This window comes from Gigantopelta aegis, chromosome 4 (assembly GCF_016097555.1).
Source record: "Gigantopelta aegis isolate Gae_Host chromosome 4, Gae_host_genome, whole genome shotgun sequence".
NCBI lineage: Eukaryota > Metazoa > Mollusca > Gastropoda > Neomphalida > Peltospiridae > Gigantopelta > Gigantopelta aegis.
In genome coordinates this window covers 4,284,637-4,308,853 of record NC_054702.1, presented here as the reverse complement: position 1 = coordinate 4,308,853, position 24,217 = coordinate 4,284,637, and the positions used below count along the sequence as shown (strand labels likewise).

At 35.1% G+C, this 24,217-nt stretch overlaps 1 protein-coding gene across 1 annotated transcript in view; it reads right to left on the bottom strand.

Moving 5' to 3' along the window:
* Nucleotides 1–23,991, bottom strand: part of LOC121370295 (single-minded homolog 1-A-like) — a 71,198-nt gene extending 47,207 nt beyond the window's left edge. Inside the window, exons 1-3 of the mRNA XM_041495433.1 lie at nucleotides 23,504–23,991; nucleotides 20,249–20,314; nucleotides 14,431–14,615 (exon numbers count right to left, since the gene is read on the bottom strand). Of these exons, the coding sequence (XP_041351367.1) occupies nucleotides 14,431–14,605 (175 nt within the window). The 5' untranslated portion in view covers nucleotides 14,606–14,615; nucleotides 20,249–20,314; nucleotides 23,504–23,991. The remainder of the gene's footprint in view (nucleotides 1–14,430; nucleotides 14,616–20,248; nucleotides 20,315–23,503) is intronic.
* Between the last annotated feature and the right edge of the window lie 226 nt (nucleotides 23,992–24,217).

Here is a 24,217-nt window from a genome sequence, read left to right as displayed (position 1 = left end):
TATGGGATGGGCGCGGGGCGGAGCCTAGCGATAAAGCACACGCCTGATGCGCGATCGGTCTAGGATCGGTCCCCGTCGGTGGGCCCATTGGGCTATTTCTCGTTCCAGACAGTGCAGCACGACTAGTAAATCAAAGTTTGTGGCATGCGCTATACTGTCTGCGGGGTGGTGCATATAAAAGATTCTTCTCCTGTACTATATGTCAGAATTACCAAATGTTTAACATTCAATAGCCGATGATTAATAGATCAGTGTGCTCTAGTGGTGTCGTTAAATTAAAAATATATAAATAAAAGAAAACGGCTAGAGCGCACTCTATGTAACAGGTCGTCAATGTTCAACAACCAAACGGTTGCCAAGTACTATGTATAAAATGCATGTAGTTTCCTAAATCTGATGTCACAGACTTTTGTTTTTTTCTCTTCGAGTTTATAGATTATTAAAATGTTTTTGTTAGTGACTAGTACAAACGCTGCAAGAAAAAACACGACTCCCCTATAGGAAACAGGATGACTGTGTTTATTTTGTTCGCGGGAAACAAATCGAAGTCTTGATAGGGCTGAAAACTGAGGATACTCCCTTTAAATTATCAGGATTAGCAATTCCAACGTCTTTCTGATCCTGCGAGTGGTTGTAAAAGTTCAAAATTAATTGAATGCGAAATACACAAAACTATGTACGCCGAATATTACTGTTAGTGGCTTTAACCGTTGAACTTGTGACAAAGGTCTAAACCGAAATATACTGTGACTGTAATTGTTTGAAATGAAATCGTGTGTATTTTACACCTAATTGTAACGTGATCGGGTAGGACCTGAGAACAGTGGAGTTGTCGTTGACGTCTCAGTGTGTTTGTCTTGTACAGATGTACACCGCCGAGGTCGTCATTGTCAGGAGGTGACGGTGTTGACAGAGGGGTCGTCGTCAACTCCACACCGGTCACCGCTTTGTGTTACGATGACAACCAGAGGGCGCTGTGTGCTCCCCATCGTTCGGGTTACAGTAACGTGAGAAAGTTTTCGGCTGGGTAGTCCAGGTGGGGATTTCCGATAACAGTGGGTGGAATTTAAAACACAACCACACCATAGAAATAGATAGTACAAGTGAAAGTTAACTCGCTTTACAGCAATCCGTAGGTTCGCGTTTCTGAATTGGCGGCTTCTAAAATGCGATGGTGGGGAGGGAGATGTCTTCAAATGCATCTAGTATTTGATCATAGTGTCGAAGAAGCTCGGCGAACCCATCTTTTGGTTGTTTTGTTTTTGTTTTTTATTGGTTTTTGGTGTTTTGTTTTGTAAAATTTTGATTCGTTTTCCCCATCTTATCCAGTACCCTACGAATTGGTATTTAAAATGTTGCGTTATGTTGAGTCCTGTTTGTAAGAAAATGTATATAAAACACCACTTGCTACTAGTACTTGCTACTAATGTAAACATTTAGCTGGGTTTTTTGGGGTGTTTTTTTTTTCGTTTTTTTCTTAAGACTAAATGTTAGAAAAAATAAATATGAACATCCAATAAGTAATTATCTAGAGGTATCGTTGCACAAATTTGTTTTTACTTTACTTACAAAATACGGCCACATCATAGAAACAGATCGAAAAGAAACTTGCGTCAAAGCAAACATGATACTTTCTGGAAAGAGTTGGGCCACCGGTCATACTGATGGAAGTGAATTATAATGATTCATATATAAAGTGTGTCTTGTTAAGAACAATTGTTAAACTGCATACTGGTTTCTTTGTTTTGTTTGTTTGTTTCTTGTTTGTTTGGGGTTTGTTTAGTTGTTTGGGAGGGGGAGGGGTTGTTTAAAATTTATTTCAAGAACTGTTGTATTTTTTTCATATTTTAAAAACTGTAATAACAGATATTGTTTATTTTAATAAATATTAAACTGTAAGGACATTTTCCGTTGTTACAGTTATATTATATATCACCCATGGAACCGTGCCGTGTGGTTTTAATGCCAGCTTTTTAGCCAAAGAACACAGTTTGTTTACTTTGTCAATCGTTACTATAATCTGCGTTTGTAACAATCAAAATGCAAAAAGAGTAATTTTCATGTTATTGAGTGCCCGTGATGCCAACTGTTTGGCTTTGTCTTATTCCGTCTCCAGTTAACAACTCAGATTATGTATATGAACACTGCGGCTCAGCAAATACGCCTCGAGACACAAGACCTGGGACGGCGGCTTCCATCCATTCTGGCTTCCGTGGTTTTTGGGAAAGCCCAAGTCATCGTGCCAATAGCTTCTGGACGTTGATTACAGCGCCATGATGTCGTAAGAATCTCATCTGAATATAGTCGTACCTGGCCTAAATATTTTAAAATTTTGAATGTTTTGATTGTCTCGTAGGCCGTTTGACCGGACGCTGTACTGTTTAACCTCTGTATACATATATTTATATTACATGATTTATGAACAGCATGTGACACTATAATAAAATGTTTCTTGTTCTTTTTCTTCCTAAAATAACTTGGGTGGGCAAAAGAAAAATAATCAGTCTTCAGTAATACAGGACTTTTTTTAAAGGAGGGGGCCATGATGAGGCACTAGATACAGATTCCTGGAATCAACGACTATTTTGACACGTGTCCAGTCGACTCTGAACTGTGCAAATACGGTCCTGATCATGTATTACAGTTTTTTTCTTCAGATAATTAAAAGGACACTTTTTCTTATGTTTTCTGGATGGACAACCGTTCCTTCAACTTAGTTCTGCAACGTTTTACACCATTCTCAACGTTTCCCGTGCAGAGTGCAGGAAACATTGTCAAAAGCTACTGGTGCGCCGCGAAAGGAAGAAATTATAGGGAACACCAGGCAATGTTGTTCGTGCAAGCACTCGACGGTTCGAGTGGCCGTGGCGGCTTTTCATATTTTTCTTCCCCTCGCCCGGGATCATGACACTAGTCTTAGAAACCACGCGGCAGTGTTAATATCCCGAGCACGATGATCGACTATAAATATGTAATTATTTAAATGGTGTGGATTCTTATGATTTGTTTTAGTTCACGGGGTAATTACAATTAGTCATAGATTAAGTTCTGAGACGCCGCGGTCGGGCGTTGTCACAATTGAAATCTAATTACGTACGACACTTAATATAAAGTTTGCACATCATTATTAATGTATTTATTCTCAGAAATACTGGATCACCGTCTCAGACCTCTTGACGGCCATTGTATCCCATGATTCACCACTTCACGTGCAACTCTTACAATGAGTTTGTCACTAACGTGTTTGAATAACACGTACTTTTATAACGCTCCCGGCAATGGTTCGAAATAAGACAAATGTCCCGGATAAAAATAGGAAAGGAATACGAACGTGGAATCTACTATCAAGACTAACTCTGACATTCGCCTAATTCGCCAACTGCCAATTTTAAAAGCAAATGGCGAATTTATATATTTAATTTAGCGAAATAAATGACTGGGTTTTTTTATTTGTAAAATAAGTGTACGTTTCAGTAAAATTTGAAGTTATATGGATAATTTAGCGAAATAACCTTCTCATCCAGTACTAGCGCTGACGGGGAGGGGGGGGGGGGGGGGGGGGGGTGTAATAAAATAAAAGATATTATGTGATTTTTCGTCATTCAAATGCAGAAATGTATTAATACAACATACAGTATTAACTACGAGACATTTAATATTTTACAGGAAGCGTTGTTGTTGTTGTATCTGTCAGTTTGTACAGTTTTCAGTCGATATTTCTAGTACTACGCCAACCATATAAAGTACGAAGAAATGTTATTTATTGATACACTATATATATTATAAATAGTATACAGTAAATTATCACATGGGTTTATGACATGGATATCATGGGTAAGTTATAGGATACAAACTGTTTAGAAGATTATTTATGTTTCTTTTGACTCGATTATTAAAATTCCAAACTACTGTGTTTAGGTTGGCCGTATCCAATCTCTTATACTGGTTCCAGATTGATGTTACGTCTACTGATATTTCTAATTTATTGCGCGATGCGTGTAGCCCCGTCAATTTCATCTCACTTAGAAATCTAGTGAAACTCAAACTTGAAATATGTGTTTAGCGAACTGTCTCAACTTTACAATAACAAAAACGAGAGATTGTTTTAAACATTATCGGACCACCTAAGTACTGTCATATTGATAAGATTAGTTTTATGCCATGACGAATGTCGTAATAATGATGTGAGGTTTCCAGAAAGGCTATGATATTTGTGTTGTGTGACGGCCGACACGGTGTGTGACAGTGTTAACAAACACTCGAGAGGCGAGTGGCAGTAGTTGAAGTTTGTTCACGCTGATAAACTGGTCGAGTTACGAGCGCTCGCAATCATACAGATAAGTCACTTTTCACATGATTAATTTATGCTGCGCGATCGACACTCTGTTAAGCCTGGGTCGTACCCAGCTGAAAATGAAATGGGGGGTGGGGGGCAATAATAATGTTTAAAAACCCTACAGCACTGTAATATAGATTTTTCTTTAGCTAAATTTTAAAAAGAAACCTTTTAAACTAAAACAAACACTTTTAACTTAAAAAACCCCCACACTTGTGAACTTATACGGACATTTTTAAACCAAACAGGTCACTTTAAACTAAAAAGGTAACTTTTAAACTAAAAATAACATCTTTAAACTAACAAGGGCGCTTTTAAACAAAAAGCAACACGATTACACTAAAAAGAACCTTTTCGTACTTTCAGGCATCAACTGACCCCCTCCCCCCTCCCAATAGGTGCCGCCCTGTAAGGTGACCTCCGTGTGAAATGAACAAGTTGACACATTTCAAGCTCTAGAACACTATACTAAATACACAGGTCCAAAACTTACAAACTCACAAATCGCCTTATTAAAGTATCATTGCCGCGGCTCATATCTACTGCTTGTGGATATATTTCAGTTTACATAGCTATGTGTTTACACAATAGAATATTCATACTGTAACGTACTTTATGTTTGTGAAACAAAAAAAAATATTCACTTGATAATGTTCGGTTGACGACTTGGGGAAATAAGTATTCATTATATTATTAATACACGGTTATTAGGCGTAAAGCAAATCCAGTCCTTCCAGCAACCCGACACTTACTAGAAAAGGGACACTATTTTTTCCAATATATATTTGGGCGAGGGGGGGGGGGGGGGGGGGGGGGGGGGTAGGGCTTTTATTAATATGTACTAAAAATTAAAAAGGTCAATCCGACCTACCCTACCAATTTTATTTCCGGCACGTTCCCAGAAATACATTTTGCATGCCTTATGTACCGGGATTATGAGAAATATTGGAACTCATATTTTGTGCAAATGTTAGCGACAGCACGAAGTTTTAATTTGCAAGGTAAAACGTAACAAAATTTAAGTTCATGGTTGTTGGCTTGATTGGTTGAGTTTTTTTAAGTAATAAAAAATATATAGTAGTATATAATTATATATTTCATACAAGAAATGTTATTTATGCAGTCAGTTGTATTTTGTTACAGTAGGTAATTAAATTTGATCTAACATGTTACAATACAATAAATATAGTACATTTTTTAAAAAACCGTAATATTTGCTTGAATTTACTAATTTAATTATGGATTTACTCATTTATTTATGTACTTATTTTATTATATAATTTGTTTTAGTTTTTGGTTTTGGTTTTTTATTGTAGTAAATGCATCACTCACGTCTTTTCATATGGCTAACCTACTTTAGATAAGCTCATTTTATAAAATAATTAATCAATGAACTGAGAAATATAGCAAAGAGGAAAAAAAGGAAGTTAGCATTTGTGTGATAATATTGGTGGGACTGTGTGGAGATGGTTTGTTTATTCTGGAGAAGCTGGACAAGACGTTTAAACTCGGCGGACGCCGTGCGGGCCGGATTGCGGGAATTAGGAGGAGAAAACAGCAAGTCACCTGGAAATCTCTCTACCAATACAGGTGTGAGGCGCTTAAAGATGCACTCTCGCTAATTTGGTTCTTCGTTGGGTAAAATCACATTTCATAAATCTTTCGATTTGTATTTGGAACCTGTCGCCAAAGAGTAGAATTTGGAATGAAATAACCTAGCCGCTCTAGGGTTGTTAATGGTTAGTGGTTAGTGATGTAGACGTCGATGTAGTGGCCTAGGCTGAGAACCCTTTCTCTGGATTGAGCAGGTACAAACACACGGACACGCGTACTAGCAATGTAATGGCAAACGTTGTAGCAAAGTAACGGACACTCGTACCATGCAACGTACACTCGTTCTAGCAGTATAACGGACACTCGTACCATGCAACGTACACTCATTCTAGCAGTGTAACGGACACTCGTGCCATGCAACGTACACACGTTCTAGCAGTGTAACGGACACTCGTAGCATGCAACGTACACACGTTCTGGCAGTGTAACGGACACTCGTAGCATGCAACGTACACACGTTCTAGCGGTGTAACGGACACTCGTACCATGCAACGTACACACGTTCTGGCAGTGTAACGGACACTCGTACCATGCAACGTACACACGTTCTAGCAGTGTAACGGACAATCGTAGCATGCAACGTACACACGTTCTAGCGGTGTAACGGACATTCGTACTATGCAACGTACACACGTTCTAGCAGTGTAACGGACACACATATAAGCTATGTAACGGACAAACATTCTAGCAATATAATGGACAAACATTCTAACAATGTAACGGACACACACACAGGAAGTGTAACGGACAAACGTACTAGCAATGCTACGGACAACCATACTAGCAAACATGTAACTTTCTAGCAATATGAAACAACTGTTGTAGCAAGATAACCGACAGGTGTACTAGCAACGTACTGGGCAAACGTATTAACAATGTAACGGACAGACGTACTAGCATTGAAAGTGACAAACAAGCAGTATAACGGACACACATGCAAGCAATGAACACGCTCTACAACGGACAAATGCTAGCAATGTACGGACTAAGCTATTAGCAATGTAACGGACACACGTTCTAGCAATGTAACGGACACACGTTCTAGCAATGTAACGGACACACGTTCTAGCAAAGTAACGGAAAATCTATTACCAATGTAACGGACATACGTTCAAGCAAAGTAACGGACACACGCACAAACAATTTAACGGACAAATCTATTAGCAAGGTAACGGATACACGTTCTAGCAATGTAACGGACACACGCACAGGCAATGTTACGGACACACGCATAAACAACGTAACGGACACACGTAAACTGTCTATCATGTAGATCGACTTCCCGCCCCCAGTCAGACAGAGAGACTTGAGCCCTCGTAACACCTGGTGTTGGACAATTTATTCTGTGAAGACATCTCGGTAACTGATACAGCGCCGTGCTAATTCCTATGCCAATAAAACAGTTCTGGTTGCGCTAACGTTACACTTGAGTAAATCAAAAACAAGCATCTCGGACCGTGGTCTTAAGGCCGCTTAACGCAGGATAGATCACAGTTAATGGGCGCTCGCCTACAGTGTGGTGGGTCGCAGGATCGCGCTCGTATTGGGGTAGTTTTTTGTTGTGTTTACGTTTGTTGTGGTTGTTTTTTGTGGGGGGGCTATTTGTTTGTTTGTTTGTTGTTGTTTTGTGGGGTTTTTGTTTTATAGGGTGTGTGTGTGCGGTTGTTTTGTTTTGTTTTGTTAGATGTTTTGGTTGGGTTTTTTTACTCGTTTTGTTTTTCTTGTGGGCTAGGGTTGTTTCTTGTTTTGTGTTGGTGGGGTTCGTTTGTTCGTTGTTGGGGGGGTTTCGGGGGTGTTGGGGGGTGTTGTTGTTTTGTTGATGTTGTTTGGGGGTTTGGGATGTTTCCTTGTGTGTTTGGGGGGAGGGGGGTGTTGTTGTTGTAGTTTTTGTTAGGACTTTAACTAATTCCACCCCAACGTGACATTGAGTTTTAACGGATCAGTCAGTGGGAACGTGTGAGGCCACTACGCCGACTTCTCACTAACCACGACCCTGGACACGAACACGGCCCATTTAGCGGAACTGTGTGCCAAGAATAACGGGCTTCAAACTTAATATAAAAATATTTTAAAAGAACAACCGAAAAAATTCGTAAAATTGTTCTGTGCAAGTTCCGTTGGTAATCCTAGCAATGATAATCACTTAATCAACAGTACCATAATCAGGGACGGCACAGTGAAAAAAATAGTGGTACGGCTCGTGGCTGCCAGACTCGCCTTTCAAATTACTGGTACATAAGGACATTTTCACAGATAATTATAGCAAATATAACACACACACACACACACACACACACACACACACGTGGTACGGCCATGCCGTACCTCTTTGAAAAGTGGTACGTCAGCGCCGCCCCTGATAATTTAATGTTTTGAGGACCTAACCCTACCCTGTATATTAATTCCCCAAGAACCACCATGTCAAAGTCAAAACATTTGTAACTTTTAACACTTGTTATTAGGCCACAAACATTGTATTGTTTAATCTAGAACATATGTATATGGTGTGTGTGTGTGTGTGTGTGTGTGTGTCACTGTGTGTATGTCACTATGTGTATGTCGCTATGTGTGTATTACCATACGTGTGTGCAGAATCTCAGTGAGTTAAGACTATAACCAACTCCTCATACTGCTCCTCATGCCTGTTCGTGTTGACATGCCGGGTGTAGAAATAGCCCCCAGATCGTGACTCGAGTTTGAGCGTGCTGCTGGAACGTGCTCCAGCCCGATCGTGGGTGCTGAATGAAATGGCGTGAAACTAATGTCGTTTTGCGACGTCTATATTCAGCCCGTAATAGCAACACAGCAGCCCGATTTCCTCCGAGATTACACCAAGTTCGCAGGGATTTGTGGGGGCAGCATTTGTTTGCTTGCCATTATTTTCATATGCTCAGTATCCAAATCGCTTGCTGTTCTTTTAGTAATACCTTTTAAGCTAGTCCCAAGATGCACTGCGCATAATATTATTTTGCAAACTGAATTTGTTTTTATAGTGGTATTCTGGTATAGCTGATTGATTTTTGGGTAGTAATAATGATAGTAATGACAATTATCGTCATCATTAATATCATTTTCATAACAGAAATTTAGAAATTGTTTAAATGGGGCATACGACCTCTGAGTACTCAATAAAGAAAACAGAGATTTGAAAGAAATATGAAAATTATATAAATTTAAAACTAAAATATCAGTATGACTCTGTATGACTCTTGTTTATATTTCTGTTATCTCAAAACTAGTTTATAATTTGTGGTGTCTCATAAATAAAACTAATATTAAAAATGAGTTGAAGGCTAAAATTCACACAAAATAGGGTCTATGTAATTAACACGACTGTTTCTAACACACAAAGTGTGAAAGTGCTCCCCCCATCTCAATTCGGCGATAAATCACGGCCCTGTTTTAAATTTTCCGCGGCATTTGTTTGGTCGTGGAACTTACAATTTTCTGTCACTTTTCTGAGTTAATTATGTATTTTGTAATACAGACAAATTGTATTCCTATCTTACAAACTAACCGCAAATTTGCCGTGGAAAATTCCTTGGATTCTATTTTTCCAAAGCATATTTTTGCTCAGGTAATTTTCTTCAATACTGCTATTTCATTCATGAATTAGTTTGAACGAATCATTCCTACACATTAAAATTTATGCATTCATCCTACAATTGAAAATTGTTTTTCTATGACTTCATCCTGTGCTAGAATATATTAATTACCGAATGGCTAAATATTATATTTTGAAAAAAGATGCTAAAATTCAAGAACAATTTAAAATATATGCGAATATTAATTGCGTTTTCTTTAATTTATTTAAAATTATACAGTTTGAATCCAATTAGCTTTTGTGTCTTATTAAAATATTTTAGACCCATTTTGACAGTTTATTTACCGAATAATTTACATATTTAATATATACATACATGCATTCAAATATTTCGCTTTGTTTTTGTTATTTAGTACATACAACTAACTATTAAGTCAGTCTGTATTTAGGGAACCACTATTATTTATTTAAATGTTACTTTTGTTATTTCTTCTGTCATCTGTAATGATTATTTTGACATCACTGCGTGAAGACGTGAAGAATAATGACGTTCTGCTATCTTCTGTAGTTAGCACAATCAGAACAAAATGCGTGCACGTGCACGGCGGGAATTACACGGTTGACGTCTGCTGAGAGAAGGGGATATAATCCAAACGACGTCTGCTACACTGCAAGTTCAATACGGGTCGTGCTAATCCGCACTGACGAGAGAGAAATATTTTATCAGTAAGAAAACGTCGACTGTTGAGAAAGTGGCTAAATCTGATTTGAGAATAACACACGTCTCAGTTTGGATAATGAAAACCCGATGATTCAACCTGCAAAATGTTTTCCATTTTTAAATTGATTATGCTTACGAGTCAAACAAATGTTCAAGACTATACAGAAAACAAACTTACATGTTTAGTTCATATGAACATGAAAATATCAAATATTTTATTTATTTATTTATTTTATTGTTAACAGTATGTTTTATTATTTTTACAGTGCGTGTCTGGCAAGTATATTTAATATAACGTACCGTATAACAGCATAATTTAAAGTTGCATTCAAATTAATCACTTTCGTGTTTCTTATTTATCATCATCAGTCATTTTCGTTTTTACTGTTGTTTTCAAACACTTATTCTCGGGGGTTTTCACTTTATTTGTTATTTTATTAAACGTCTTTCATTGTTTAAAAGTTATTTCTCAGTCATTAATTTAGTTATATTTAAAGTTGGATATGTCTATCATCTGTCTGTCATGTATGGTCATTTACAAAAATGGTTTATAACAATAATAATAATTATTATTATTATTATTTAGTAATACTACTATTATTATTATTATTATTATTATTATAACAATAACAATCATAATTAGAATTATTGTTGTTATTATTAATGTTTATTATTGTTATTATTATTGATTTTGTTGTTGGTATTATTATTATTATTGTTATTGTCATCCGTATTATTATTATTATTATTATTATTCACGTAGAAGCATCTATGATCAGAGATATGAATACACTGTATTAATGTATCGAGCGCGATGTGTTCGTTTGTTAGATAGGACTACATATCAGAGCTTGATTTGACAGCAGAAAAACATTAAACTTTTGAAGCGCAAGAGAATATATTTGATGGGGTTAATTTATCTGTGTATAACATTACATCCAGCCCGATAGATGTCCACATCTAAGCGTTGGGCAACCTGTTTAATTAACCCTTTCACAGCTAACACGTGTTCTCAGTGTGATAAAGATTAGAGTGGAAATTGCAGGTTGTGTGTTTGATTTGTAATGGGAAGTTGATATTTATTGCCGAGTTACACGAATCGTTTTTTCTCCAAACTGTCAGTTGTAAGCATTATGGGCCCGTAATAGTTATTCTTTATGGTGGAGATAATCAGAGCTGATTTCTTGCCGGACGCAAAAGCGCAAGTAACATCCTCGCCCCGGGCGTATTCTTCCCTCTCAGAGTTGCTTCACAATTAATTGTCCCCTGAGCTTGAAGCAATTATAACCACTCGTTCTGCGGGGCCCATGCTGGGAACCCGCGTTATCGAGACTCAGCCAACTTGTTGCGAGCTGTCGCCGAAAACGAGTCGGGTAAACGAGGCTTATTAACGAGACTTGCTGACCGCAAAGTCAGCCATTTGCAATGATCACTAATTTAGAAACGATGCAATTAATTATGGCGGAAAATGCATCAGAGCTTAAAACAACATATGATTGTTTGGATGTATACAATAATGTAGAAAAATATTCCGTTATTCACTGATGAAACCAATTAATTATTGCAGAAAAAAACTATGAACGCTTAAAACAGCATGATTTTTAGACGTATACATTAATATCATTATTGTACAAAAATATTACACTCTCACTGTGGGTGTTTTATATCATACAGGCCACTACAGAGACTAAAGGCAAAGACAAAAAACAAAGGAGAATGGTCAATAAAGACAATTATTTTAGGATCAGTTTGTACACGTTGTACAAACTGATCCTAAAATAATTGTATATAACACGGCATTTTTCTTAATTTTATTCAATTTTATTTTATTTTATTATAGCGGAAGTGTCTTGAGAATATTTCCAACATTTATTATAATACGTTTATTTATTTATACATCTATCTGTTTATTTGTTTATTTTACCTGCTTGTTATGATATAACATACCGTTAACCAGTTCACAAATTCAATGTGATACAAAGACACGAAAAGTAACATATATTTTTTTTAAACCTGGGACAATGGTAAAGACGACATTTGAGTTTTATTACTATTGCGGAATAGTAACTATTTACAATAGGTAATAATTTGATATCACAGAGTTCACGGAGGTATGAGTTCGAGAAAAATAAGTCGAATTTTATGTTCCGCGCGATGCCAATGATTAGTAAATCCATATATTTCAAAGTGATGGATAAAGAAAATGTTTGTAACGTATTTATTGTGATAGCTAGAGAAGACGACTTGAGACATATAACTTATATACATGTATAAGCAAATCTTTGAATAATAGAGAGAAAAACTGGGAAATGTATATACTAATTTTTAAAAATCAACATGCAGGAATATAATAAATAGTGAATATAGGTTTATAAAAATACACAATGTTTTTACCATAATGCGCAGAATAATAATGATAATCACTATTTATGATTGACACAGAAGTAGGTTATAAAAACACGTGGTTTCACCCAAGAAATGTGAACACGGTTAGATATACTGGACAACAAAAGAAACGCGAATATTACAATTGTGTTTTCTTTAATTCATTTTAAATTATTCAATTTGAAGCCCATTAGTTGTGTCTGTTAACATTATCAATAACTATCAATATTATCTATATTTGAAGTCCATTTTGTCAGTTTATTTACCGAATTAGTTTTACCGTGAATTTTTTCTTTTAATTTTCGCGTTTCTTTTGTTGTTTAATATAATTTTATATAGTAACAGAACTTGTATAGTCTGTGCACAGCTGTCATTTTCCACAGTATTGTACAACATAATCTTCTAATTCCCACAGCGAAGAGACGGCGTGGTAACCGCGCGGTGTGTCTCACTATCGTAAACAGTGTTGTAACACCAGTACAGACATCTTTCTCAACACTACAGTTATACTTACAGACACACGTGCTCAACAAATACACAACACTGCCACAATACCGTTGTATATTATAAATAAATTAACATAATTCCTACTACACTGTTATTATAATTTGCTCACACAACTACATTATATTTATTATAAATAAATTAACATAATCCTAATATACTGTCTTATTACTAGTACGTTTATTTTGTATTAAAAAATAAACTTAGCTCCTAACGTACTATCGCATTATATATAGTTAATCATCATCATAGCTCAGCGGTATTGCAAGTGTTTAATTTAAATAAATTATCTCACTCCTATTATACTGTATTGTACTACATGTTACATGTATATATAAATTCATATAATTCGTTTACTATTTTATTATAATTGACATAACTGTTTTTATATTATTTTATTCAAAGTAAACTTAACTCAGTACTTAAATACAATAAACTTTATACACTGTATTATATTCATAATTGATTATTATAAATAAAAGGTATTGGAAGTGTTTTATTATAAATAAATTAACAAAACGTATACAGTATTTTGCTATAAATTAATTTACTCGTAATATTTTATTATTATTATTATTATTATTATTATTACTAAGACAACTTGTATTATATGGTTTTATTATAAATAAACATTATTCCTAGAATACTAAATCGTATAATAAATTAACGTAGCTTCTACTGTAAATAATATTTCATTATAAATAAATATATTCCCTTCTATTTTACTCAAATTAATTAATGTATTAAACTGTTACAAGTCTGGTGGGTTTGTTCTACATTACATGATGTACACTTTTTAGATGTTATTCTCTTTTGTCAAAGTTCTGAACATAATTCCTTTACGAGGTGCTCAAGTTATTCTCTTGTATTCCTAATTAATAATATGTTTTTAATTTCCATTAGGCCTCAGTGGTCGTACATTAATACAATATTTATCTATGAGTCACAACTGGGTTTTTCACTATTTACAAAATTCATATAAAATGTTTCTGGTATGTTAGCACGCCTCCTGTGGGATGGGGGGTGTCTGTGTGTATCAGGCGGGAATGGGTATTACTAGACAGGTGTCTGGTATTCGTTCTTTATTTTCTTCTTCTTTTTTTTGTTTTACTTGTTTGTTGGTTTTTGTTTGCGTTTTATTTTTGGTAGGGGTTGAGGTGGGTTGTTTTGTTTTAGTTTGGTTTCTTTTTAGGGATTTTGTTTGGGATTTTTATGAGTTTAAAAAAAAGAAAATTGTTATATATTATTAATTAACTTGGAAACGTGGGTTTTATATTATATGTTTTATCGATTAGCTACAAGTGAACTAATGAGAGGGGTACTCACCCTCAGGGAAGACCGCCCTCATCTTCAAGTAGCTGGTGGACAGCCGGATTATGGAGGCTTTGTCCAGCTGGCTGGTGATGGCCGAGGGCAGGGGCAGTAACTTGGCCAGCTCGTAAAACTCGGCATTCTCCTTTTCACGTCGTGTACGTGCAGCATTTTTCGATTTCTCCTTCATTGCTTCAACCCTGAAGAACACAACATCAGTAGTTAGATTTATCCTTCATTGTTTCAATAACACAACACCAATAGTAAGATTTTTCATGCACTGCTTCAACCTTGAATAACACAATATCAGTAGTTAATTTTTTTTTCATGCGTTTCTTCAACCCTGAATAACACAACACCAATAGTTAGATTTTGTATGTGTTGTTTCAACCTTCATTGTTTTAATAATACAACACCAATAGTTATATTTATTGTACATTGCTTCAAACCTGAATAACACATCATCAATTGTTAGAATTTACCTTCATTGTTTCAATAACACAACACCAATAGTTAGATTTCCCATGTGTTGCTTCAACCCTAAATAACACAACACCAATAGTTAGATTTCCCATGTGTTGCTTCAACCCTGAATAACACAACACCTCTAGTTAGATTTCCCATGTGTTGTTTCAACCCTGAATAATACAACACCAATAATTAGATTTTTCGTGTGTTGCTTCAACCCTGAATAACACAGCACCAATAGTTAGATGTTTCATGTGTTGCTTCAACTCTGAATAATACAGCACCAATAGTTGGGTGTCTCATTAATTGCTCCGACCTTGACTATCACCAACAAAACAAGCTGATTTTGGTTCTTTATTTTAATCCTCAAAAACACCAACAAAATCAACCGCAATTAAATGTCTCCATTCAGCTTCAGCCCTGAATAACACAACATCCTTCTTTCCTTCAAACCTGAATAGCATCAACAGAATGGCACAGTTAGATGTTTTCTTCACTGAGCTACAACTCTTCGTAGCACCAACAAAAACAAGCTGAGGTTAGATTTCTTCTTGTTTGTTTCAACCATGAATAACCTCAACACAAATAAGCATTGTTAGATTTCTTCTTGTTTGTTTCAACCATGAATAACCCCAAAATAAACAAGCATTGTTAGATTTCTTCTTGTTTGTTTCAACCATGAATAACCTCAACATAAACAAGCATTGTTAGATTCTTCTTGTTTGTTTCAACCATGAATAACCTAAACATAAACAAGCATTGTTAGATTCTTCTTGTTTGTTTCAACCATGAATAACCCCAACACAAACAAGCATTGTTAGATTTCTTCTTGTTTGTTTCAACCATGAATAACCCCAACACAAATAAGCATTGTTAGATTTCTTCTTGTTTGTTTCAACCATGAATAACCTCAACATAAACAAGCATTGTTAGATTCTTCTTGTTTGTTTCAACCATGAATAACCTCAACATAAACAAGCATTGTTAGATTCTTCTTGTTTGTTTCAACCATGAATAACCTCAACATAAACAAGCATAGTTAGATTTCTTCTTGTTTGTTTCAACCATGAATAACCTCAACATAAACAAGCATTGTTAGATTTCTTCTTGTTTGTTTCAACCTTCATAACACCACCAAAAGCACTAACAGTTACATTCCCCTTTCATTGGTTTGAATCCTGAATATACACCAATAAAATCCCATAGTTTGATTGTGTCAGCTATGAACGCTTCAACTCTGAATAACATCATGGGCCAATTCAATAACCAATAAACAAATCTTTGTCTTCTGATATGTGTTCAGCTCAGACAAGAAGTCAACAAAACCATGTGTATTTATTTCATCCTTAATAAAATCACTATTTCTCGAATTGTGTTTTAATCCTAAATAATGAATAATAATAACACCATCTATAGTAAAAATGGAACTCTTCCAAAATACACGTTGTAACAAAACAGCCAATAATATAATATTGTCCATAATCTGTACGTACTCTCCCTAAACACATTCCAAAATATAGCAGCCGTGTCTGCCATATTAATCATGATATCTGGCATCTATACTGGAACAAAAACAAAATTTGGATGAGGGGGTCACTGCCCCTCACCGTTCATCACACAGGGAAGTGACGTAAATACCCTAAACCCTCTCTTTCTCTCACTCCGTCCAATCTCTCTTTCTGTCTGTCAGTGAGACAGCTTGCATTATTCCCTATCCAATCTAATTATGCAGGTTGGACCGCTCGAACAACTGGAGCTAAGGTGCGAAGTTTAACTAGGGTACTATTTCCATTTTGTCTGTGTTTACTCAAGCCTACGTTCATTACAAATGTAGATAACGAGACCCGGTGCGAATCAACTACGAACGACATCCGAAACGTTCACTTTGAAACACTTCCCACGTTTACCATTCACTTTCAGATTCAACATCGTCGTCGTCGTCGTCACAATAGTTTGTATAAATTGTTTTCAGAAAAGTGGTTTCAGTATAAAATATTTGAAGTTATAAATAATAATAACAACAACAACAATAATGATAATAATAATAATAATACTATGTAGTAGTAGTAGTAGTAGTAGTAGTAGTAGTAGTAGTGGCAGCATTAGTCATAATGGTAGCAATTTTCAATATTCATTTGTAGGCAGTATTTTCCTAAAACTTTAAGACATGGTAACAAATTTTTATTTACCTATTTATGTAATAAAGAAAGAAAGAAAGAAAGAAAGAAAGAAATATGTTCTCATCAACTTGCCTTTAAAACTTTTATTCCAAGTAAATATTTTACAAAGAAGATTTAAACATATACTACTGCAAATACCGTTAATAACATTTCTGTTATTTTAATTTATTCCGATTAAGAGCGATCTTGTTTTTCAAAACCGACCACAAAAACGTGCTTCAGACGCTCTCGAAAAGAGTTTATTTTATTTCGGGAGTACATTAAAAGAAAATGTAAAGTGAAAGTCCTTGAGTTAGCGGTGTACGTTACCTCCAACAGCGCTGTGGCGTATTCCCGGGTGCCCGCGTGTGTGCACATCGTACAGTGGTGTACTCACTAAACACTCCAGGTGTACGTGTAAACAGCGCGAGTGCACGTGGTGGAAATCTCGCCGTGTGCGCGACTTGCCAGGTAAAAACGGTTCTGCTGGACCCAGTCTCTCGTCTTATATTCAAATCTCATGCCCGGTGCGGCTCATTTGCATATCGTTTAATTACCTGTGTATGTTAATCAGTACAGCTCGAGGTGTGCTGTTACAGGTGACGTATTTTATTTCACAGAGAGAGAGAGAGAGAGAGAGAGAGAGAGAGAGAGAGAGAGAGAGAGAGAGAGAGAGAGAGAGAGAGAGAGAGAGAGAGAGAGAGAGAGAGAGAAAGAGAGACAGACAGACAGAGAGAGAGACACAGAGAGAGAGAGAGAGAGAGAGAGAGAGAGAGAGAGAGAGAGAGAGAGAGAGAGACTACTAAATGAACATTCATATATATCAGCAGTTGTTCCTTTCCGATGATGAATTGAACTATGTAAAAGGAAATTATTTCTTAAAATTTGTTTTAAATACATATATACTGTACACTTGTTTTCTTTTATAATATATATATATATATATATATATATATATATATATATATATATATGTATATCTCTGTGTGTGTGTGTGTGTGTGTGTGTGTGTGTGTGTGTGTGTTTTAATATTTAAAGAGTTTATTTTATTTCGGATTTACATTTTAAATGTTTAATTTATTATCTCTCTGTGGAGTCTGCGATAATGTTTAATATATGTGGTTACCCTCTCGTGTCATCATATTATAGCATCATCAAACACGTATATAATAATTATATCTCTAGTTTTAAAAAAACTCGCGTCTTGTTGCTAGTAACGGTTAGCGTTAGCTTCCTTTCAACAACATTCAAGTCTGTCACTATGATTTTAATACCTATACAACATGAAACAGTGGAAAGTGTCCCGATGCCATGATACTACATTTTATGTGACGTTGATGCAATGATATCAAACAAGGAGTGCGACGAAACTGACAATATTGATGATCTCTTCTCAAATTTAACGATTAAATAATTTTAAAATATATAAAAAAAAATTTTTTACGTATTTTGAAACAGAGACATTAATTATTTATTTAAAGAACCCAATCATGTATTTCGGAGAGCAGTAAAACAAATTTTGCAATAAAGCTATGATACTAAATGCACTCATTAAGGTACATAAAAGTTTTGTTACAGCGAGATAAGTTCCTTGTGCGATACATTACAGTAAATACATAAACATAAATATAGTATTCAATGAAGTGTATTACAGTAAATACTCATACATAACTATAAATATGTAATAGTTTTCATATCGTTTATAAACATATAAATACACGTGTATGAGAAAACGATGACCAACGTATTGCGCCACGAATACGTTTTTATTACGAGTAAAACGCGTTCAATTCAAAGTGGTCATATGTATTAGGAACTACTGAAGCGGTGGTTGGCATAAGATACGTGAAAATGACTTGCTATAATCCGTTTGCTGAGCAAACAGTTTATTAAAATAAGAATCGCTCGCAGTCGACCACTTACAATGACTTTAGCACAAACAAAAAATTCCTCAAATGTTTCACAACGTTGGCAGGTGCTCCGTCGAATGAGTTTGACATTGTGTGATGCGAGGACAATTGTGGCAATGACTACGCCATGACATCAACCACGACACTGTCAACACGTAACTAGAAATCTTTTGTCGACTTTACGGACAGAATTTGCATGCCGTTCATACACCTCTGGCTCTATACAGAAGTCATTTCAATGTGGGGAAATGTTGGGCGTTTTTGAAGCTGGGAGATTACGAAAATGGAATTACAACTTATCGGATGAATTACCGGCGATGATATTTCCGAGTTAAGGTGATTATATACACACGTTACAACAATGCGCTCCCTTTGATGTCTCCGTGCTCCATTAACCCTCGAGTTTGTCCTTCTTATTATTTTTGAGAGCTAACGAATGTCTCGTTTCGCTGTTATCTCAAATATATTGGGGTCTGTGTGTTTTGTTACATAAACGACTCTACAACGCAGCTTTGAGGCACTCCATCTAGAGGGGACAGGCTTTTCAGATGGGGCTGGGATTACGACCACCACCCGGATCCGTCTATAGTCATCATAAGCAGACGGACGGGTAGAAGTATTGACGGAGAAAACACGGAGTTAAGATCGCTCAAGTAGCCATACATCAGCCGTCGTTTCTCAAGTCCTCTACAAGGTGTGAAATCTCTTTGTGCATTAAAGAGTTTGTTATCGCCTGATGGCCGCTACACGTCAGATAAACCTGGTTTATTTACAGCTAGATAACCTCAACCGGGGACCCGCGCTCACAGAAAGGAGAATTTCCATGATAAATTAGCGTGAAATTAGTTCCTATAGCAATCAAAGCGGTTTGGGTGACACGAGTGTAAGTTGACTAAATTCCACTATGTAATGATTTCACACACGAATGGTCCAATACATAACACGACCAGGTATCATGTAACCTTTGAAAACTGTGTCCATTGGTATTATCTTTATAATAAAACAAATAGTTGTTATGATAATAATAATAAAAACATTAATGATAATAATAATAACATCAATGACAATAACAAAAACAACAACAGTATTAAATAATAATAATAACAATAATAATAATAAATGTCTATTAGTATTTTCACTGGTAATATTGCAGATTTAGATTCCTGTACATTTTCGTGGTTTCATAATAATAATAATTATTATTATTATTAATTTTTCCATTATTATTATTATTATTAATATTTCTTTTCTTTTTTCTATTATTATTATTATTATTATTATTATTATAAGACCCACCGTTCATGTTTTTCTGTTGCGTCTGTGTCGTTAGGCACACCACTTCCTTCTCCACCACTGTCCGGTCTGAAAAATATCACAAACACTTCATGATCAAATACTACCTAGACGAGATCAAACAGTACAACTATATTTAATATTCAGTTAATAATACCACAAACATTTCATGATCAAATACTACCTAGACGAGATCAAACAGTACAACTATATTTAATATTCAGTTAATAATACCACAAACATTTCATGATCAAATACTACCTAGACGAGATCAAACAGTACTACCATATTTAATATTCAGTTAATAATATCACAAGCACTTCATGATCAAATACTGCCTAGACGAGATCAAACAGTACTACCATATTTAATATTCAGTTAATAATATCACAAACATTTGATTGATCAAATACTATCTAGACGAGATCAAACAGTACTACCATATTTAATATTCAGTTATTGATATCACAAACACTTCATGATCAACACTACTTAGACGAGATAAAACAGTACAATCATATTTAATATTCAGTTAATAATATCACAAACATTTCATGATCAAACACTACCTAGACGAGATCAAACAGTACAACCATACTTAATATTCAGTTAATCAATTGGACAAATCAAATAATACATCCATATTTAATATTCAGTAAATCACATGGAATGATACAATAATAAAATCACACTTTAAATTTATGTAATAATCAGAGTAAATCTTGTAATATAACTATACTTAATATTCAAAATAGGAATCAGATTAAACCAAATGACAGACTAATAGAGAAATATATTTTTCTCACAGTTGGTAACGCATGTTTGATTTGTTAAATGCACGTTAAATTATAATTATGCCGAACATAATGAAAAGAGAAATAGACAGCAGCAAAACTCTGAACTGTTGAATATGTAAAGATAATTAATTTTGAGAAAACAAGTTTCTCCGTCGTTTTCATTGTAGGTCGTTTTTAAAACTGTTCAAATGTATTATCATCTCCTCTTTGTATTGTTTATGTATTATTCCTACCAAAAACAACTGACCAAAAGGTGTATTTGTGTGGATACTGAAACATCATGCGTAGTAAATAAGTCTAATAATCCTGTTAAATTACTAATTCTGAGAAATGAAATTATCAAATTCTTTATTGGCAGTCCTTCAGCAATATGCGCTTCAGTATATCGTGTTATATTATGCATATATATTTAGTTTTATATAACACAGTTAATATACATAACAACCCTATCGTGTTATATTATGCATATATATTTTTCATAGATTATAACTGCGAGAATTTCTCAACACTTCTCAAGGAAAACGATCAAGACCACGTTTGTACGGTATAGGTGTACGTTGTATTTGTCGTAAAATTAGAACCTCTCCGTTTATAAATAAATGAACACCTGTTTAGTGGCAAGGGGTACCCAGATATGTGTCTCGCTCGCAGATTTATCAATGACAATTTTATTGATGACTTATTCATTCATGTGTCTGCAAATGTGTGTTCGATTTGAATTTCAATTGATAACAAAGGCAATGGAATTAAAACGAGCGCTATGGTCGCCCCGTAATACAAAGGGTTGATCGTCGACCGGACCACCCAAACAGAGGAAGACAAAACGCATTTGTTTGTTACTCTTTCCTAACGCATGTGTCGAACTTTCTATCCACGCCGCATTGACACGAACAAACCAAGAGATCTATGTTACTCACAATAAGTCTTCCCGCCGCAATATACCCGGGTCGTATACGTTTCAAGTTGTTTACACTGCACCCGGCTATTGTGTAATACACGTGGTCGGTCGGGCGGTGGAATCACCTTGAGACTAGGTTTTCACAATATTACTGTCCTTCATATTTCATTTTCTTACTAAATTCATGGTCATATTTATTCGTGAATGATAGTTTCACAAAGTTCTTATTGACGATTATTCTCCCGATTTCTAGGTTACAGGTAATATGAATATTTTAAATGTAATACATTTTGTTTTAAAACTTAAAACGACATTTAGCAAGTTTAGAATTAATAATCTAATAGTACACATTTAATTAATGATTAACAGTAACTGTTACAATTGTAAAAATATTCCCTTATGTTAGTCCTAGCTGTGTAATTATTTGGAAAACATTTTAAAATCTGTTTAATATATTTATATAAAACCAATTGTTTTCAAATATAAATCAAAACAATCTATTATTAAATGCTTCTAATTAAACATTTGTTTTGCATGATTTTGAGCTTATCTATATAATGCAGCAGTGACTATTAAACTTTATATTTATTGATATAAGACTTAAAGCAATATATTTAAAAGAAGATATAGCCTACACAGATGGTCAATGCTACTCATTTGGCGGTGCAGTATGTCTCTTTTTAAATCACAAATTACTTTGCTACTAGTTAGTCTTAGTTGTGTAATTATATAGAAAATATATTTTAAAACTATTTATTATATTTATATTAACAAATTGTTCTGGAATATAAATGAAAAACAGTATATTATTAATTACTAATAGCTATTAATGTGTGTTGCATAATTTTAAGCATATTTACATCATGCAACAGTGAATATTAAAATCTATACTTAATTATGTAAGATTAATATGAAAAAGAAGACTACATTGTCATGTTCAATGTTATTTGTTACAAAATTACAAATTAGCGCGCTACTACATTTTGTCTCGAGAAATAATAATAATAATAATAATGATAATAATAATAATAATAATAATAATAATAATTAAAAGATTAGTTAGGGTGTAAAACGTCTCTCTCTCTCTCTCTCTCTCTCTCTCTCTCTCTCTCTCTCTCTCTCTCTCTCTCTCTCTCTCTCTCTCTCTCTCTCTCTCTCTCTCTCTCACTCACTCACTTTCATTATGTATGTATGTATGTATGTATTTATTATTATTTATTATTATTATTATTATTGGTTTTGTTGCTAATATACAGCGTACCTTGAGACAAGATAATTATAGTAGCAACGCCTATGTAATTTCAAGAAAGGTTTATGGCTAACATTGATGTGCATTTTATTATCTTCGTGAATATTACTTAGCATAATGATTACTTTTTATTTATTATTGTAATTATCACTGCCATAAAAACTAAAATGACACATGTAGATAATTCTGTAAAATCTCTCACAAAAGACAGCGTAATGATGACCGTCTTGGAAAACAAACTTGTATAAATATGTGTGAAATTGAGAGTCGGTGACACTAGATACGACAACACAAACAAACGAAAAGGCATCTACCTGGCCTAGCACACGTGTGTGAGAGTGTCTCCTGAACGAGTAATCCGTGGAAGATTAAATTCCTCATACACACATAGCGCACGTTAGCCTGCAGCTGTCTCTCACTCACATAGTGTTCGCGTCTCCTCACACCCAACTCACTTTCCTGGGTCGCCGTCTGCTGTACAACTTTTCAAATACACTCCGCCGAGGAGGGCCGATGGTGTCCGAGGGTGTCCGATCTGTCAGTGGTCAAGGAGTCAACTCTCTGGCGCTGTGTGAACCGAATTCTTGATCACATTTTGTTGGGAGGAGTCCGACTTCATATCATACTCTCTCTCAACAATCACAGGCAAATATTTAAATTGCTTATCGAAGCAATTTCTTTTTTCTTTCTTTTTTTTAAATTAAAATTTCGATGAATTTAAAAATATAAAATTGTTTTAATTACAAAGTGGAATTGTTTTAGAGTAAAGTTAAGAATGCAGATGGTATATTGTTGATATCTAGCGCCGGTGTGACAGAATTCGAGTGTTTCGTTTGCAAATCACGCTATCACATCGCTAGACCCAGGAGGCTGGACCATCATCGCACACTGACAAACCAGCTGTCAATCACGCGAGGTGGGTGTCAGTGTCACGCTCCCATTGGATAATCTTTGACCGCTCGTCATCGCTGAAGACGGCCGCGAGCCGGTGGGAGGAGGGATGGCGGCGATTATCATACAGACCGAAA